Source organism: Mirounga leonina, unplaced genomic scaffold (genome assembly GCF_011800145.1).
Source record: "Mirounga leonina isolate KUSES-001 unplaced genomic scaffold, KU_Mleo_1.0 Mir_166, whole genome shotgun sequence".
In the NCBI taxonomy this organism is placed as follows: domain Eukaryota; kingdom Metazoa; phylum Chordata; class Mammalia; order Carnivora; family Phocidae; genus Mirounga; species Mirounga leonina.
Genome location: NW_023270418.1, coordinates 29163953 through 29179363, shown reverse-complemented (window position 1 = coordinate 29179363; position 15411 = coordinate 29163953). Strand labels below are relative to the sequence as shown.

Below are 15411 nucleotides of genomic sequence, written 5' to 3'. Positions count from 1 at the left end.
TTCCGAAGCGTGTTTTGCTCCAGTCCTTATTTCTCTCGAGGGCTGACTGTTGGTTCTGTTGCGCGGCAGGGCGCCCCGTTGCTGGCCTGGGGGCCCCCGTGGGTCCCTGTCCCATCCCCTTCTTCTCTTTGGGGCGGTGGCTCAAGCGCTCTGCTCCCGCTCCTATTCCGTGTTTACTGGAGAAGTTTCCGAGGTCGCCGCCGCTGCCCCTCGGCCCCTCCCGGAGCCCCCCCACCCCCGCGCCCCCTCCGCTGTCCCTCCCCGCTCCCCACACCTCCGCCTCTAACTGTGCGTCCGGAGTCCTCCCGGCCCCACCCAGTTCGGTACCACCAGCCTCTCCCTTTCTCAGCCCCCCTCCTGCTGCCCCGCCCTAGTCTGGCCCCTCCGCGTTCCCCGCTTCAGAAGTCTCCCTTCTTCCTCCAAGGCCGCGCTGCCTGAAGTTTGCAGCGCGCCTCGGGGCGGGACGGGTGGGAGTGGGGGTGGGGGGCGTAATTAGGGAGATTCCAGCGCGGGGGGTGGGCGGGGAGGGGGGGTACTGTGCGGCGGCCCGGCCCTCGGCACCGCCCCTTCCCTTTCGGGGGCGGGGCGCTCTCCCCCCCCCCTCCCAAACCCGTCCGGGCGGGATGGCCCCCGCCCCAGCGCCTGGCACGGCGCCAGCAGCCTGAGGAATGTGGTGGTTGGAGTCGCTGACTAATTCAAACCAGAACTCCGGGAGGAGTGGTGAGGGGCAAAGGGGAGGGGGAGGAAGGGGCTGTGTGTGGGACGTGGGGGCAGGAGGCGGCTCCGCTGTAGGAGGCGGGCTTAGCTGCCGTCTCGGGAACCCTCCGCTCCAGCCGCGCGCTCCAGGAGACAGGGTTGGGGGAACGAGGTCCTGCCCTGGAGTTGGAAAGGCAGGGTGCTTAGGGTGTGTTCGGAGCGCCGTGTTATGTAAGGCTTTCCCATGCGGGGAGCGGGAGTGCAGCGTGGGAGGGCCTGGCCCTCCCCTGGCTGGCCTGGGCGCCCCCTGCAGTGCCCGGGCCCGGGGTGCGGGGGGCGCAGCCCTGGGTGGTGCTGGCCGCGAGGGACACGTGGGGTCTGAGCAGGCCTGGCTGTGCCCCTTGCGTGGCAGGGGAGCCGAGCGGGCAGACGGGGCAACTCACAGCTCTAGCTGCCCACCACTCCCACCAGGTGGGGGACGGCCCTGGCGCCTTTGCACAATGTGGCCACAGAGAATGGTGTGCGTGGTGTGTGCTCTCGCCTTTCACTGGGTGTGGCTGCAGAGCGGTGGTGGCCCCAGGGAGCCCGCGGTGTCCTGCTGACAGCCCCGCTCTGTGCAGTGCGTTTATGGAAAGGCAGAGTGGGACCATCCCCTGTAGTGGGGTCCTTAGAGAATGACCTGGAGTTTGGGAGAAAAAAGGTCTCGGATATTTACCTCTGTGTCCCCAGCACGGCGCTGGGCTCCCAATAATTGCTTTTGAAATAGTTTTCTCAGTTAGAGTCCAGCCTCCGAAGGCAGGGATCCGCTGCCCTTCCTTGCACAGTCCAGCATTGGTGGGGACTGGATTGGTGTTATGGGACCTAGTGACAGTGTGGGGGCTGTAGTGATAGGTGGAGGCTGGCCGGGGGCGGGGGGGGGGTGTGGGGAGAGGAAGGGATTGAAGGTGCTTTGGAAGGCATTTCCAGGCCTCTGTACCTATGCTGCGTCTAAAGTAGGGGGCAGGGCAGATTCTGCTTTCTTTTCCCTCTCTTCCTCTGTCCTGCCAGGAGGGAAATCCCTGGGGCAGGGTGTGGCACTCACTTCCTTTCCCAAGCGGAATGGGGAGGCTTCCTTCTCCTTGACCCAAAGGGATGATGGGTTGGGCCAGCACATGGTAGGTAGAGTGTGCAGAATGGGGAGTAAAAGGGCGCCCCAGGTTTGGGGGTACCTCCTTGCTCCGAGCTGTGAGCTGCCGTATGAAGGAGGTGGGGTGGGGCAGGGAGGGAGAGGACCTGGGACCATGAGAGCTGGGCTAGCATAGGACACAGGGTCTGCAAGCTTCAAAATGGGGCTTGGAGGGTGTCTAAGCCCCTCTCTAAAGCCTTTTCCTGAAGAGACTATAGGCAGGAACATTGGTCATCGAGCAAGGACACATAGGGCGCCACGTAAGTCAGGCGGGGCTTCGTGCTGGTGACAGGGAGGCCCTTAGCAGTGATTCAGGGGTCCTGGTTTGGGCAGCCCCTTGAAGAGCTAACCCCACAGAGCTGGGGACTTGTACCAGCCAGACTTGGTTCAGGGTGGTGAGGCTACAGTCCAGGGCCCAGGGTGCACCTGAGAGAGGAAACCACGGAAGACTGGAGGAGGGAGAAGGCTAGCAGCGGACAAGGGCAGGGAATGGGCTGGGGGTCTCCGGGGTCACCTGAGTCCCAGGGAGGCCCTGGGTGGAGCTGCCCCAGGCATTGCCAGCCTAGATTCTTTGGCTTAGTTTGGAATTAGCTGGCTGGTGCTGGTGGAGCACACTGCCCAGAGCCTGAGGAGCTGGTTTGAGAGGTTGGGGCAAAGCTGTGGGGGTGGAGGGGTGTGTGGGGCTCTGGAGTGTGGCCACCACCTTCCTCAGAACTTGGGAACCGCCTGGGGACAGACAGAGGCATACCAGGAGAGCTAGTCCTGCTCTTGATGGGAACTCTCCCACTGCTGGCTCTTCCCCACTCCCCCCCCCCACCACTCCCCAACGCCCCCAAGTTTCTCTCCCTGGAGCTGGGCTGACCCTCTGCCTGTGCCTGAGGACAGGAAGGGAGGTGGCTGCTGGAGAAGGTCTAGAATGTGCTGGTTTCAATCAGGTGGTGGCGGCGGCCTATGTCTAGGGCCTTCTGCTTTCTCTTCGGCCCCCACGGGCTTCATCCAGGCTCGCCGGGAGCTGGCATAGCCCTGGTCCCTGACCATCCCGCTGGGCTCCCAGGCCTTCCTGGGCAAGCTCAGTTTCTTCCGTGCGTGGTGGCCGGGGCTCGGGGGTGGGGGCCTGCGTGGGTGGGCCACAGTGGGGCTCAGCAGGAATGTGTGTGTGCGCAGGAGTTCTGACAGAGCCCCTCAGGTCCCCCCAGGAGGAGGCCTGGGCTGTTGTAGCTGCGGGTCTTGCTTGTGTCCAGGCGGCGCCGTTTCACGGTGGCCTTGCGTCCCTGTGACCACTGGTGTCATAGCGGTGAGGTGTGTCTTACTCCCTGTGGGAGGATGGTCTTCTGGCTGAGCATGGTGGTCCTGGATGTGACACTCTGCTTGCATCTGGGGCTTACGGGGCAGGAGACAGAAGTGGGACTCTGCCCTGGCGGTGGAGGTTTCACAGGGGCTGCAGGTAAGGACTAGAGTCAGTTTCTGCATCCTGGACGGCTTCGGGGCCCACAGGCCCTCGGGAGGGGGAGGATAGCTCTGGAAATGAAGCCCCGGCTGAGTGAGGCGCTGCATACGGCTGGTCAGGGAGGGGCATCCTGCCCTGTCCCTGGGGGCCAGAGCGGAGGTTCTAGGGGAAGGGGAAGTGCCTGGAGCTGATCCCGGCTTCGTGTCCCAGCTGGGCTGGGGGGCGGCTCTTTGGCGGCTGAGCCTCGGGGCCTGGCCCTGCGCCCTTGCACTTGCGGGGCCTGACCGCTGGGCGGGGAGCTTGCCTGTTGCTTGGGGAGTTTCTGCACCCCCTGGCAGCTCCCGGGCTGTCACCTTCCCCCCCGGGGTGAGACGGAGTGTTCCTCTTCACTGCCCCTGCCCCGTGGAGGGTGCCACCCTCAGAGCTGGTGTCTTAGTCCCCGTGGTCCTGGGTAAAGGCTCTCTGTTCCCGGGCTATGCGGCCAGAGGCAGGGACTTGGGGCTGGATAATGGGCTGCTGCCCCCATCCCCTGTGGCAGGGAGGAGGGGAGTCCCTCTCGGTCATGGAAGGAAGAGGGAATCTCCCTCCCTGCTGGAAGTGAGAACTTGGAGCTCGCTGGGGGGTGGGAGGAAGCTGTGCACAGAGGGCCAGGGGAGAGAGGTGGAGAAAGGTATAAGGGAGGGACCCAGCAGGCCCGTGGGGTAGGAGCGAGCGGGGCTCCCCTGGACGTTGAGGTGGGGGGGGCCCTGCTGGGGCTGACCAGGAGGAGAGGGCTGGAGTGACCCAGCTGGAGGAACTTCCTGCTGATGGGAGCTGTGGGCTGGGCCAGTGGCCCAGGTAGCCAGGGAACAAGGAGATAGGGGCACACAGGTAGAGGGAGACACAGACTCCGGGCACCGGGTTGGCAGGTAGAGGTGCCTTCCATAATGGGCAGGGCCTGGGGCTGCCTGGACAGGTGTCTGTTGGGGGCTGGGGAAGGCGGGGCTGTGGGCCTGCTCAGGGCTGGGAAGAGTGGGGAACAGGGCTGATGAGCATGTCTGTGTGCACGCGGAGTGTGCGCGTCCTTGTGTGTCTTTCTGGGAATGTCTCTCCAGTGCCCAGATCGCCTGTGTCTTGCAGCATGTTAGTCGTATTCTCCCTGATAATCCCACCCTCCCCCCAACACACAACAGGCCCCCTTGGGCTGCACCCCCCAGGATGAACGGAGTGTAAACGTTCTTGATGCCGGCTTAGACTCTTGAGATTATCGTGCTCTTCTCCCCCAGTTAGAATAGGCCATGCTGTTTTCCAGACAGAGCTCTGGCAGCCGCCTCCATGGAGGTCCGTTTGGAGGCCTGGGCCCCGGAAGCCATGCCTGCCCTGTGTGGGATGAGCATCAGCCCTGTTGTGGTTGTTCCCGTTTCCCAGTGAGCAGAAGTAGCTGCCTTGCCCTCCTGGTGCTTTTCTCTGGAGTGGGTCTCGTGTCCCCCAAGCCCCAGAGGGGACGACTCTCTTGGCCTTCACCTGCTGGGGCCCCAGAGAGTGTACAGGTGAGCTGGGGGTCTGTGTGGCTCAGGATTTCTGACTCCTGGGGACATGGCGTCAACGAGCCCCTCAGATCCTGGCTCCCAGGATGCCTGGGACTCTGCCTGTCCGGGTTGGCTGTCCCCAAGCTGTTGGCCAGGAAGTGGCTGGTGTGTGGGCACAGGACGCTGTGGGCCCTGGCCCTCCATCCTGCGGCTTGTGGCGCTTGAACGGCGTCAGGCTCTCTGGGCGAGTCTCCTGCGCTCCCTGGGTCTCTGGGTCCCCTAGGGGAATCTCAGCCCCTCTCGCTGAGGCCTCCCCCCGCACCAGGTCTCCCTCTAGGTGAGCCTGGAGGCCCCTTCATCTTCCCATGGGTGTCTCTCTGGCCCTCCTCCAGTGCAGGTCTCTCTTCTGTGTATCTCCCTTGTGCATCTTTCTCTGTGGTTTCTCATCCTGTGTGTATTTATTTGCGCCTTCATTCCTCCACCGAGGTAAAAGCTGTTTGCTTTGGGGCCACAGAGTCCTGGAAGCCCGGGCTTACATCTCAGACCCTCGCTCATACTTGGGCAAGTCATCTTACCTCTGGAGGCCTGCTGCTGCATCTCTAAAATAAGGACATTAATTATTAATCACGGAGGGTTGTCTGGGATCGAATGAGCCCCCAGGCCTGGAAGTACAGCACGCCACAGGAGCTCGGCAGAATTCTCTTTTTCTCAATCTGTTGGGGGTTTTCTCTCAACGCAGAGCTTTCTCTTCCTCTTTGCTATCTGGTGTTTATGAGAGTGGATTGCCCCTCTGGGTGTGTCTCCCTTTTCTTTGAATATCCTAGCTGCTCATCCTGTTTTAAGTGTTCGGGACTTCCCCTCTGGTGGAGGTCTCTACCTGGGGTGTGAGTCATTTCATTCTTCCTGGGCTCGGGAGGTGCTTCTCCCTGGCTTGTGTGTATGGTGGGTCTGATCCCTCCCGTACCTGCCATTGCGCTGGGTCCAAGTCCCACTGCTGTTGGTGCCGTCTCCGCAGTGGGTGGGAGCGCTTCTCTCTCCCGTGGAGCCTCATCTCCCGTGTCCGTCCCGTGCTGGGCATGTGATCACACTTGTGTCCCTCTGGTATGTAGCTTCAGGCTTGGCGCACGGAGGCATGGAGGCCCACGGGCATGTCTCTCGGGCACTGGGCCTCTATCAGTTCCTGTCATCTTGACCCTGACGCTGGCTGCGAGGCTGTTTTTGGCTGCAGCAGTGGTTAGGCTGGGCCCCCTCCCTGGCTGACTTCATACTCGCTCTTGGGGGACGAAGGGGCTCTGTTCCCTAAGGGCAGGGTGGGAAAGATGCTCCTCTGGACGCCACCCCTGGCGGAGACCCTCTGCCCTGGGCAAGGAGTCTGCTTCCCGGATCTGTCCGCATGTCAAACCCCCCCCCCCCGGCCCCCTGGTCTGCACATTCCTCTTTGAAGGCTTTTAAAAAATTTTTATTTATTTATTTGAGAGAGAGAGTGTTCGGGAGCAGGGGGCGGGGCAGAGGGAGAGGGAGAAGTAGACTTCCCGCTGAGCAAGGAGCCCAATGGGGGGCTCGATCCCAGGACCCTGGGATCATGACCTGAGCCGAAGGCAGATGCTTAACCGACTGAGCCACCCAGGCGCCCCCTCTTTGCAGTTTTGAATTGTTGGCACAGCTTTGTTCTTCTCTCGCTGCTTCTGGCCTGAGTTATGGTGTCCCCACAGTCTCAGCCTCACAGGTGGAGTGGACATACCATCTCGCTCTTTCTCGGCCCTCTAAGCAGCCCTCTGCCTAGAGGGTCCCCACTCCAGCCTCTCGCATCATAAAGGACACTGTGAGCCAGGGTCAGGTGGACCTCGGGGTGGGGAGGCGGCAGACCAGGGTTCTGGGACCCTGACACTCTCTGGGCCTCGCCTTCCCCATCTGTAAATACCGGACAGTGCAGTCCCGCAGGGCTTTCTGCAGTGGTGGAAATGTTCTGCATCTGCCCTGTCTAATATGGTAGCCCTTATGTGATTGTTGAGCTCTTGAAATGTGGCTACTGCAAGCAATAAACTAACAATTCAATTTAACTTAATTTAAATTAGTATACATTTAAATAGCCACATATAGCTACCATGTTGACAGCATGGCTATAAGGTGTTCTCTAGCTCCAAAGACTTATGACACTTGGGCCGAATGTGCAGAATTCCCCGGAGTTCCAAAGACCCTCCTTTGGGTCGCCACAGGGCAGGACCCTCAGGTCCCGGGGAAGCCTGGCGTCACCTGACTTACGTAGGAGAAGAAGGGCCCGTCTGGCCTTGGTACAGGCTCCAAAGATGTGGGAGAGACTGAGCGCCGGGACTCAGATGCAGTAAACAGACCCTTCCCACCGTGGTCTCGAGTCCCCCAGTAGCACCCCCATGTGCTGCCACCTCAGTGGCCCAGAGCAGAGGAGACGGGAGGGGAGTTGCTCCTGGCTGCGCTAGAAGGAGAGCCCTGGGCTGGGGCAGGAGGGTGGTTGGCAGCCCCTCCCGTCCAGGAATCCAGGGGGGTGCCCTGCCGGGGCCAACCTGCAGCCCCCGGTCCCACGGCTCCTGTTCTCACGGGCTGTGGACCCTTCACCGCTCACGATGGCTCTCTCCCCTCCTTCTGAGCTGCTTGGCTTGAGGCGCGTAGCAAGTCCCTCCGGAGCCTCTGAGCTGTGCTTTTGGGGACTCCAGGCCTGGGGCTCCATCCTGAGGGAAGCTGATTGCCCCTCTGGCCCCGGGGCTCTGGCCAACGAAGCACTTTGTCACTTTGTCGATGGGTTTTTAGGCGTGACCCTTTGCATGTCTGGAGCCGTTGCAGCCTCAGTGACTCATTGGGGAAGGAGGGAGGGTGGGGCCGAGCCGTGGGCGAGGGTGAGCTGGCTCGTCTCCGCCCCTCGCTAGTTGCTGGCTCTGCTGGGCAGAGAAAAGGGGGGCCTGCTCAAGGAGGAAGAGTGGGGTGCCAGGCTGGTTGGTCGCTTCAGAGAGCTGAGAAGCCCTCAGGCTGGAAGCCTTTTCCTTCCCTGCCCTGCCTGGCTCCCGGTCCGCAGGGCTGGACGCTGGGGGAAGGCGCCTTAAAGTCGCAGCTGTGCTGTTCGCTGGGGTCAGCGTGACTTCCCGTAGGGGCTGCTTGTCAGGAGGGGAGGAGGTGATTCCTTAGCTCACAGCTGTGCCGATAGGCCGCTCACCGTCAGTGGCTCTGCCCGCCTCCTAGGCAGCACCCGTGTCCTAAATACTGCATGCGTGAGTTCAGCGCGTGGAGGACTGGGGACCTAGGTGCTGTCTTTCGCCAGAGCTGCTAAGCACCCGTGAATTTCCGAGGGACACAATCCTGTCCCCAGAGGCAAACTCTAATGCCTTCAAGAGAACTGGCAAATAATAGGTTCTCTTTGCCCCGTTCTCTCCTTCTACATTTCATTCCCCCCCAGGAGGCTCCCCAGCCTTCTAGAACATTCTGAGGCTAAATGAGTCACGCCCAGAGCACCTTGCTCATAATTTATATCTGGGACAGGAACTTCAGTCTTTAAAATCTCCCCATCTGGCACATGGAGCGCATTTAGTAAATGCTGGGAGGACACGCAAGTGAAGTTCGGTGACAATCTGAAACTGCGAGCGGGTGCAGGGCTGGGCTGTGTCTGTCCCTTGCCGGTTTTCTTTGCTGTGTCTGCAACGGTGTTGCACATGCAGGAGGCCATCAGTATGCACGTATTTATTGATCAGTTTACTAATTTCTGAATGTAAACAGCTTCAGGGTGGGGCTTTGGGTGAGGCTCTGCCTGATTTTTAGCATCCCCCACACGGTTTCACAGACCTGCTTCTGGATGACTCGGCCCCTGCCATTCTGCGTGGGTGGCTGTAGGCCAGGGCTGTGTTCAGAGTCCTGCCTCATGTCTTCCCAGGGCACCTCTGCAGCTGACAGCTCATCCTGTGGCCAGAGGGCATCTTTGCTCCCGAGTGCCAGCACCTATGGGGGCCTGGCCCAGCGCCCTGCGTGGGCAGTCAGATGAGCCCTGACTCCCCGTGTCCCGGAGGCAGCTCAGCTGCATTCAAGCATCTGGGGCGTGGGCTGGCCCCCGGGGGGGGGGCTTGGGGCTTCTTTGGTTCAGCCCGCTGCACCTGGAGCTCCCAGCTGGTGAGAGTCCCCCTGGTCCTAAGGACCGGGTTGGATCAGGTGACTCAGAGTCACTGTTTGTCAGCAGGGGAGGGAGGGCACCACCATTCCTGCTTTCAGGTCTGCCAGGCAGTCGCCTTCAGTGCTGGAGACACAGAGAAGTGGAATCTCACGCCGGTTAAAGCTGCAGACCTGATGTGCTGTAGGGGAGAGAGTTGCAGACTCAGAGCCCAAGGGTAGTGGCACGCTCACGGTGGACCTCAGCTCTCAGTCTCTCCATCTGTAAAATGGGGACAGCAACGTCTCCTTCCTGGAGCTGTTATAAAGAGCCTAAAGAGAATGGGTGTTTTGTGAGACTCGTGTGCGCCTGAGCTTTTCCACACACGCTCACGCGCTCTCTCCTTCCGTCCTCAGGGAGATCCTGTGTCAGCTCCGTTTTCACAGAGGAGGAGATGGATGTTCAGAGAAGTTGAGTGACTTGGCCAGGGACATGCACACAGATGGGAGGATGCAGAACTAGGGTTTATTTATTTATTTATTTATTTATTTATTTATTTATTTATTTAAAGATTTTATTTATTTGACAGAGAGACACAGCAAGAGAGGGAACACAAGCAGGGGGAGTGGGAGAGGGAGAAGCAGGCTTCCTGCCGAGCAGGGAGCCCGATGTGGGGCTCTATCCCAGAACCTTGGGATCATGACCTGAGCCGAAGGCAGACGCTTAACGACTGAGCCACCCAGGTGTGCCCCAGGGTTTATTTATTTTTATTTTTTAAAGATTTTATTTATTCATTTGAGAGAGAGAGTGAGAGAGAGCTCGTGAGCAGAGGCAGAGGGAGAAGCAGGCTCCCCGCTGAGCTGGGAGCCCGATGCAGGACTCCATCCCAGGACCCCGGGATCATGACCCGAGCTGAAGGCATCCGCTTAACTGACTGAGCCACCCAGGGGCCCCAGAGCCAGGGTTGATACCAGGGTTTATATCTGGGTCTGGCTCCCCTAAGCCCCCTTTCCGCGATCCCAGGTTGGACAGTCATGTATGAATGGAACTGAAGTAGGGGAGGGTTGGAGTTTCGGTGTGGCCCCGAGAACGGAACAGGAGCAAGCCAGCCGTCTTTTGCAGTCGGGGTTTTGAGCAAGCCGCCTGTTGAGCGTGAGCATCTTTGTCCACTTTTCCCCAGGCTGTGTGACCGAGATTCCCGACGAGAGAGACTGAGAAGAGAGGAAGGAGGGGCGGGCTCCTGGCAAGGCATCCGCTCCTGAACTGAGTCCTGCAAAAGGTCCGTGGGAGAGAGGGTGTGACGGAGGTGAGGGGCGGCCGGGGGAGGGGGGGACCCAGGGTGGGTGGCATCGGGAGGCAGGGTCCTGGGTGGAAGGGATGAGCCAGTGTCCACTTTCCATGGGGACCATTTCCACAGCAGAAGCAGGCATCTGAGACACGCTGCACTCCCTGCGAGTTCACAGCACCAGAGATCCTTGGCTTTCTCGTCTCCTCATGCCCTCGAGCCCCCACTGTCCTGAGCCCCCGTTTCCTTACCTCACCCCAGATGGAGAAGGAAGAGGACACGACCCGGGAGCTGCTGCTGCCCAACTGGCAGGGCAGCGGCTCCCACGGGCTGACCATCGCCCAGAGGGACGATGGCGTCTTTGTGCAGGAGGTGATGCAGAACTCCCCTGCGGCCCGCACTGGGGTGGTCAGAGAGGGTGAGTCACCTCAGAGTGCGGGCTGGGTGCCGGGCTGGGCTGGCTGAGGGCGGCGGACGGAAGGCCACAGGGGCCGTGGAGGGGCCAGTCCCGGTGACATCAGGATGGTCGGTACCCAAGTCCTGCCCTCCCCTCCCCTGCCCACTCTGTGTCCCTCGATCCACACAGTCCTCGGGGAAAGTGGTTATATAGGGGGGTGGAGACATTGTCCTTAGTGCCCACTTCACTACCCACAAGCTCTGCCACTTCGGGCGCATCGGTGGGCCTCCCTAAGCCTTCCTTTCCTCATCTGTGCAACGGGTATTACCGCACCTGCCCTGTAGGGTGGTCATGACACGCATGGAATGCAAGTCACTTCGAGGGTCCAGCATGCGGTGGTTGTGTGCTGTTTTCCCAAGACCCCGTGGGTCTCACCTGCTTCTTGCTCCGCCCTGCTCAGGGGACCAGATTGTGGGTGCCACCATCTACTTTGACAACCTGCAGTCAGGCGAGGTGACCCAGCTGCTGAACACCATGGGGCACCACACCGTGGGCCTGAAGCTGCATCGCAAGGGGGACCGCTCCCCTGAGCCTGGCCAGACGTGGGCCCACGAAATCTTCAGCTCCCGAAGCTCCGAGGTGGTTCTGGTGAGTGCCTGACTGGCCTTTCTGTGCCCTGAGCTCCCTGTAGCCACACTGACCTGCTGGCCACTTCCTGAGCCTTGTGTCTGCCTCCTGGGCCTCTCTGTAGCTCCTTCTCCTGCTTTCTCCCCTGTGCACTCTGTTAAGTCAGACCGTGTGTTCCTATTTGTGTGTGGCGTGTGGCTGATGTTGCCCCTGAAAGTCTTCCATCAGTCTCTCCAGAGTGCCGCAGCGTAGGGACCCACTCACGCTGTCTGGCCCTAGATGCCAGGAGGAAGCTCAGCTGCTTGGCAAGGAATCTTCAGACTAGTCTCACAGGTGCCCTGCTCTGCCTCCCAGACACCGTTTTTATCCTTCCAGAGGCCTGGACTCATCTGTGAGTCAGAGGCTGGGCAGCAAAGTGCCTGGGGGACGTTTCTTTGCTCCTTCTGATGGCTTGTTTATTTAACAAATAATGGGTCCTCAAAGTGAAAGTGTTAACCCAAGCACGGCAGAGTCTCAACAAATGCTTTCCGAGGGCTCCCCATTAAACAAGCCAGTGAGTTGAGAATTGAGAGCCCAAGGGTCAAATCCACGCAGAGCTGGGAGGCATCCCTGGGACTTGACAGGACGAGTGGAATCTAGAATTGATTGTAAATCCTTCTTCCAGACCACGCAAGGCAGGAGTCAACCCCACATCTCTCCCCCATGGCTTTTGCTTCCCAGAGTTTCCCCAAATAATTTGTTTTCCTCCTGTGATGTGGCTGTCAGCCCCTTTCTTCCCCCCTCCGTGGTCCGCCCCAGGAGGCTCCGTGGGCCTCCGTTCTGGTCCCAGCTGCTTTGGGAAACAGGCAACCATGCTGGCAGCTGGGCTGTGGCCGGGCGTCTGTGGCTCAGGCAGACCCTGCTACAGCCTCGGCCGGCCGTGTCTTTCTGCAGAGCGGGGATGATGAGGACTACCAGCGCATCTACACCACGAAGATCAAGCCTCGGCTGAGGTCAGAGGATGGACTAGAAGGGGATCCTGGGGAGACCCAGAGCCGCACCATCACGGTGACTAGAAGGGTCACGGCCTACACTGTCGATGTGACAGGCCGCGAAGGAGCCAGGGAGATCGATATCAGCAGCCCAGAGTTCAAGATCAAGATTCCACGGCATGAACTGACGGAAATCTCCACTGTGGATGTGGACACCCACTCTGGCCAGACAGTGATCAGACTGCCCTCGGGCCCGGGGGCAGTGTCTCCTACCACAGGCTCAGTTGTGGACATCCGAGCGGGGTCCGTTTCCGCTTCAGGACTAGAGCTCCAAGGTGCTGGCCACTCGAAGCTCCAGGTCACCGTGCCTGGGATAAAGGTGGGGAGCCCAGGTGTCAATGTCAGTGCAAAAGGCTTGAACTTGGGTGGCAAAAGAGGGGTCCAAGTTCCAGGAGTGGACATTTCGTCTTCTCTTGGGGGTGGGGCAGTGGAGGTGCAGGACCCGTCTCTGGAGAGTGGCAGTAATGGGAAAATTAAAATTCCCACTATGAAGGTGCCAAAATTCAGTGTCTCAACAGCACCTGAGGTCCAGGCACCCGTGGCAGGGCTGAGCGTTTCTGTACCTGAATTCTCTGTGGAGCACAAGGGTGGCAAGCCAGGCCTGACCATTGGCGGGAACATCCAGACCCCTCAGCTAGAAGTCAGTGCTCCTTCTGCCAATATTGAGGGGTACGAGGGGAAGCTGAAGGGCCCCCAGATCACTGGGCCATCCCTTGAGAGTAACCTAGGCCTGAAAGGTGCCAAGCCACAGGGGAGCATAGGGGTGGACATCTCAGGGCCCCAAATCGAGGGCACTCTCAGCGGCTCCAGTGTGGAAGTTCAAGCCCCTGACATTGATATTCATGGTCCTGGGGGCAAACTGAGTATGCCCAAGGTGAAAGTTCCCAAATTCTCTGTATCAGGTTCTAAGGGGGGGGGAGCTGGCATTGATGTGGCACTGCCCACAGGTGAAGTGACTCTTCCTGGGATGTCTGGGGACGTCAGCCTGCCTGAAGTTGCTGCTGGGGGGCTGGAAGGGAAGGTGAAGGGTACGAAAGTCAAGACTCCTGAAATGAGCATACAGAAACCTAAAATCTCCATGCAGGATGTGGATCTGAGCCTTGGATCCCCTAAACTGAAGGGAGATATTAAGGTTTCAGTGCCTGGGGTGCAAGGTGATGTTAAAGGCCCTCAAGTGGCAGTTAAGGGCTCCAAAGTGGACATAGAGACACCTAGCCTTGAGGGGACCCTGACGGGACCCACGCTTAGTAGTCCTTCTGGGAAAACAGGAACGTGCAGGATCTCTATGACAGATGTAGATCTCAATGTGGCTGCACCTAAAGTGAAAGGGGGTGTAGATGTCACACTCCCCAAAGTAGAAGGGAAAGCCAAAGTCCCTGAAGTGGATGTCAAAGACCCCAAAGTGGATGTCAGTGCCCCAGGTGTGGAAGTTCATGGCCCAGAATGGAACCTGAAAATGCCCAAGTTCAGCCCTCCAGGAGTTGAAGGGGAAGGCCCAGATGTAGATGTGAAACTACCCAAAGATGTCAGTATTTTGGGGCCCAAGGTCAATGTGGAGGCCCCAAATGTCAACATAGGGGGTCTGGGAGGCAAACTTAAAGGCCCTGACATTAAGCTGCCTGAAGTGAGTGTCAAGACACCAAAGATCTCCATACCTGATGTCGATTTGCATGTTAAAGGCACAAAGGTAAAAGGAGAGTATGATGTAACAGTCCCAAAACTTGAAGGGGAACTGAAAGGCCCCAAAGTGGACCTTGATGCCCCAGATGTGGATGTTCAGGGCCCAGACTGGCATCTGAAGATGCCCAAGATGAAAATGCCCAAAATCAGTGTGCCAGGGTTCAAAGCAGAGGGCCCAGAAGTGGATGTGAACCTGCCCAAGGCTGATGTGGACATTTCTGGGCACAAGGTGGATGTTAGTGCTCCAGATGTGAGCATTGAGGGACCAGAAGGGAAATTGAAAGGACCTAAGTTTAAGATACCTGAGATGAATATCAAAGCCCCGAAGATCTCCATGCCAGATGTGGACTTACATTTGAAAGGCCCTAAAGTAAAAGGAGAATACGATGTCACAGTGCCTAAAGTGGAAGGTGAGATTAAAGTTCCTGATGTTGAACTTAAAAGTGCCAAAGTGGATATCGATGTTCCAGATGTGGATGTTCACGGCCCAGACTGGCACCTGAAGATGCCCAGAATGAAGATGCCCAAGTTCAGCATGCCAGGCTTCAAAGCAGAGGGCCCAGAAGTGGACGTGAACCTGCCCAAGACTGACATTGACATCTCGGGACCCACGGTGGACGTTGAAGTTCCAGATGTGAACATCGAAGGACCTGAAGGAAAGCTGAAGGGTCCCAAGTTTAAGATGCCTGAGATGAATATCAAGGCCCCTAAGATCTCTATGCCTGATGTGGATTTGCATATGAAAGGTCCCAAGGTAAAGGGAGAATATGATGTTACGCTGCCAAAGATGGAAGGGGACCTCAAAGGGCCAAAAGTAGATGTCAGTGCCCCAGATGTTGAAGTTCATGGTCCTGAATGGAACCTAAAGATGCCCAAGATGAAAATGCCCAAATTTACCATGCCCAGCCTCAAAGGGGAGGGCCCAGAAGTGGATGTGAGCCTGCCCAAGGCTGATGTGGACATTTCTGCACCCAAGGTAGATATTGGTGCTCCAGATTTGAGCCTTGAAGGACCAGAAGGAAAGTTGAAAGGCCCCAAGTTTAAGATGCCTGAGATGCACTTCAAGGCTCCTAAGATGACTCTGCCAGATGTTGATTTGGATCTTAAAGGACCCAAAATGAAAGGCAATCTAGATATGTCAGTACCAAAAATAGAAGGTGAGATGAAAGTTCCAGATGTGGACATCAAAGGACCCAAGGTAGACATTAAAGCACCAGATGTGGAAGTCCAAGGTGCAGACTGGAGCCTGAAAATGCCCAAGATGAAAATGCCTAAGTTCAGCATGCCCGGCTTGAAAGGTGAGGGCCCAGATGTGGATGTGAACCTGCCCAAGGCTGACGCTGACATCTCTGGACCCAAAGTTGACATTGAAGCCCCAGATGTGAGCCTTGAAGGTCCAGAAGGGAAGCTGAAGGGCCCCAAGTTTAAGATGCCTGAGATGCACTTCAAGACCCCCAAGATCTCCATGCC

The 15411-nt window shown here is 58.5% G+C and overlaps 1 protein-coding gene across 7 annotated transcripts in view; it reads left to right on the top strand.

Annotated features, from left to right (window-relative positions):
• AHNAK (AHNAK nucleoprotein) overlaps nt 1–15411 on the top strand; it is a 99252-nt gene that overhangs the window by 409 nt on the left and 83432 nt on the right. For 3 of the 7 annotated variants that reach the window (XR_004680725.1, XM_035013009.1, XM_035013010.1), the window contains exons 2-4: nt 10102–10200; nt 10468–10624; nt 11064–11251. Coding sequence is in view for 6 of the 7 variants with exons in the window: in XM_035013009.1 (XP_034868900.1) it covers nt 10468–10624; nt 11064–11251 (345 nt within the window). In the remaining variant the exon portion in view is untranslated. Of the gene's footprint in view, nt 1–9355; nt 9392–9639; nt 9665–10101; nt 10201–10467; nt 10625–11063; nt 11252–12163; nt 14144–15411 lie in introns of those variants that run through there. The other 4 variants (XM_035013008.1, XM_035013007.1, XM_035013006.1 and 1 more) reach the window with 4 other exon arrangements.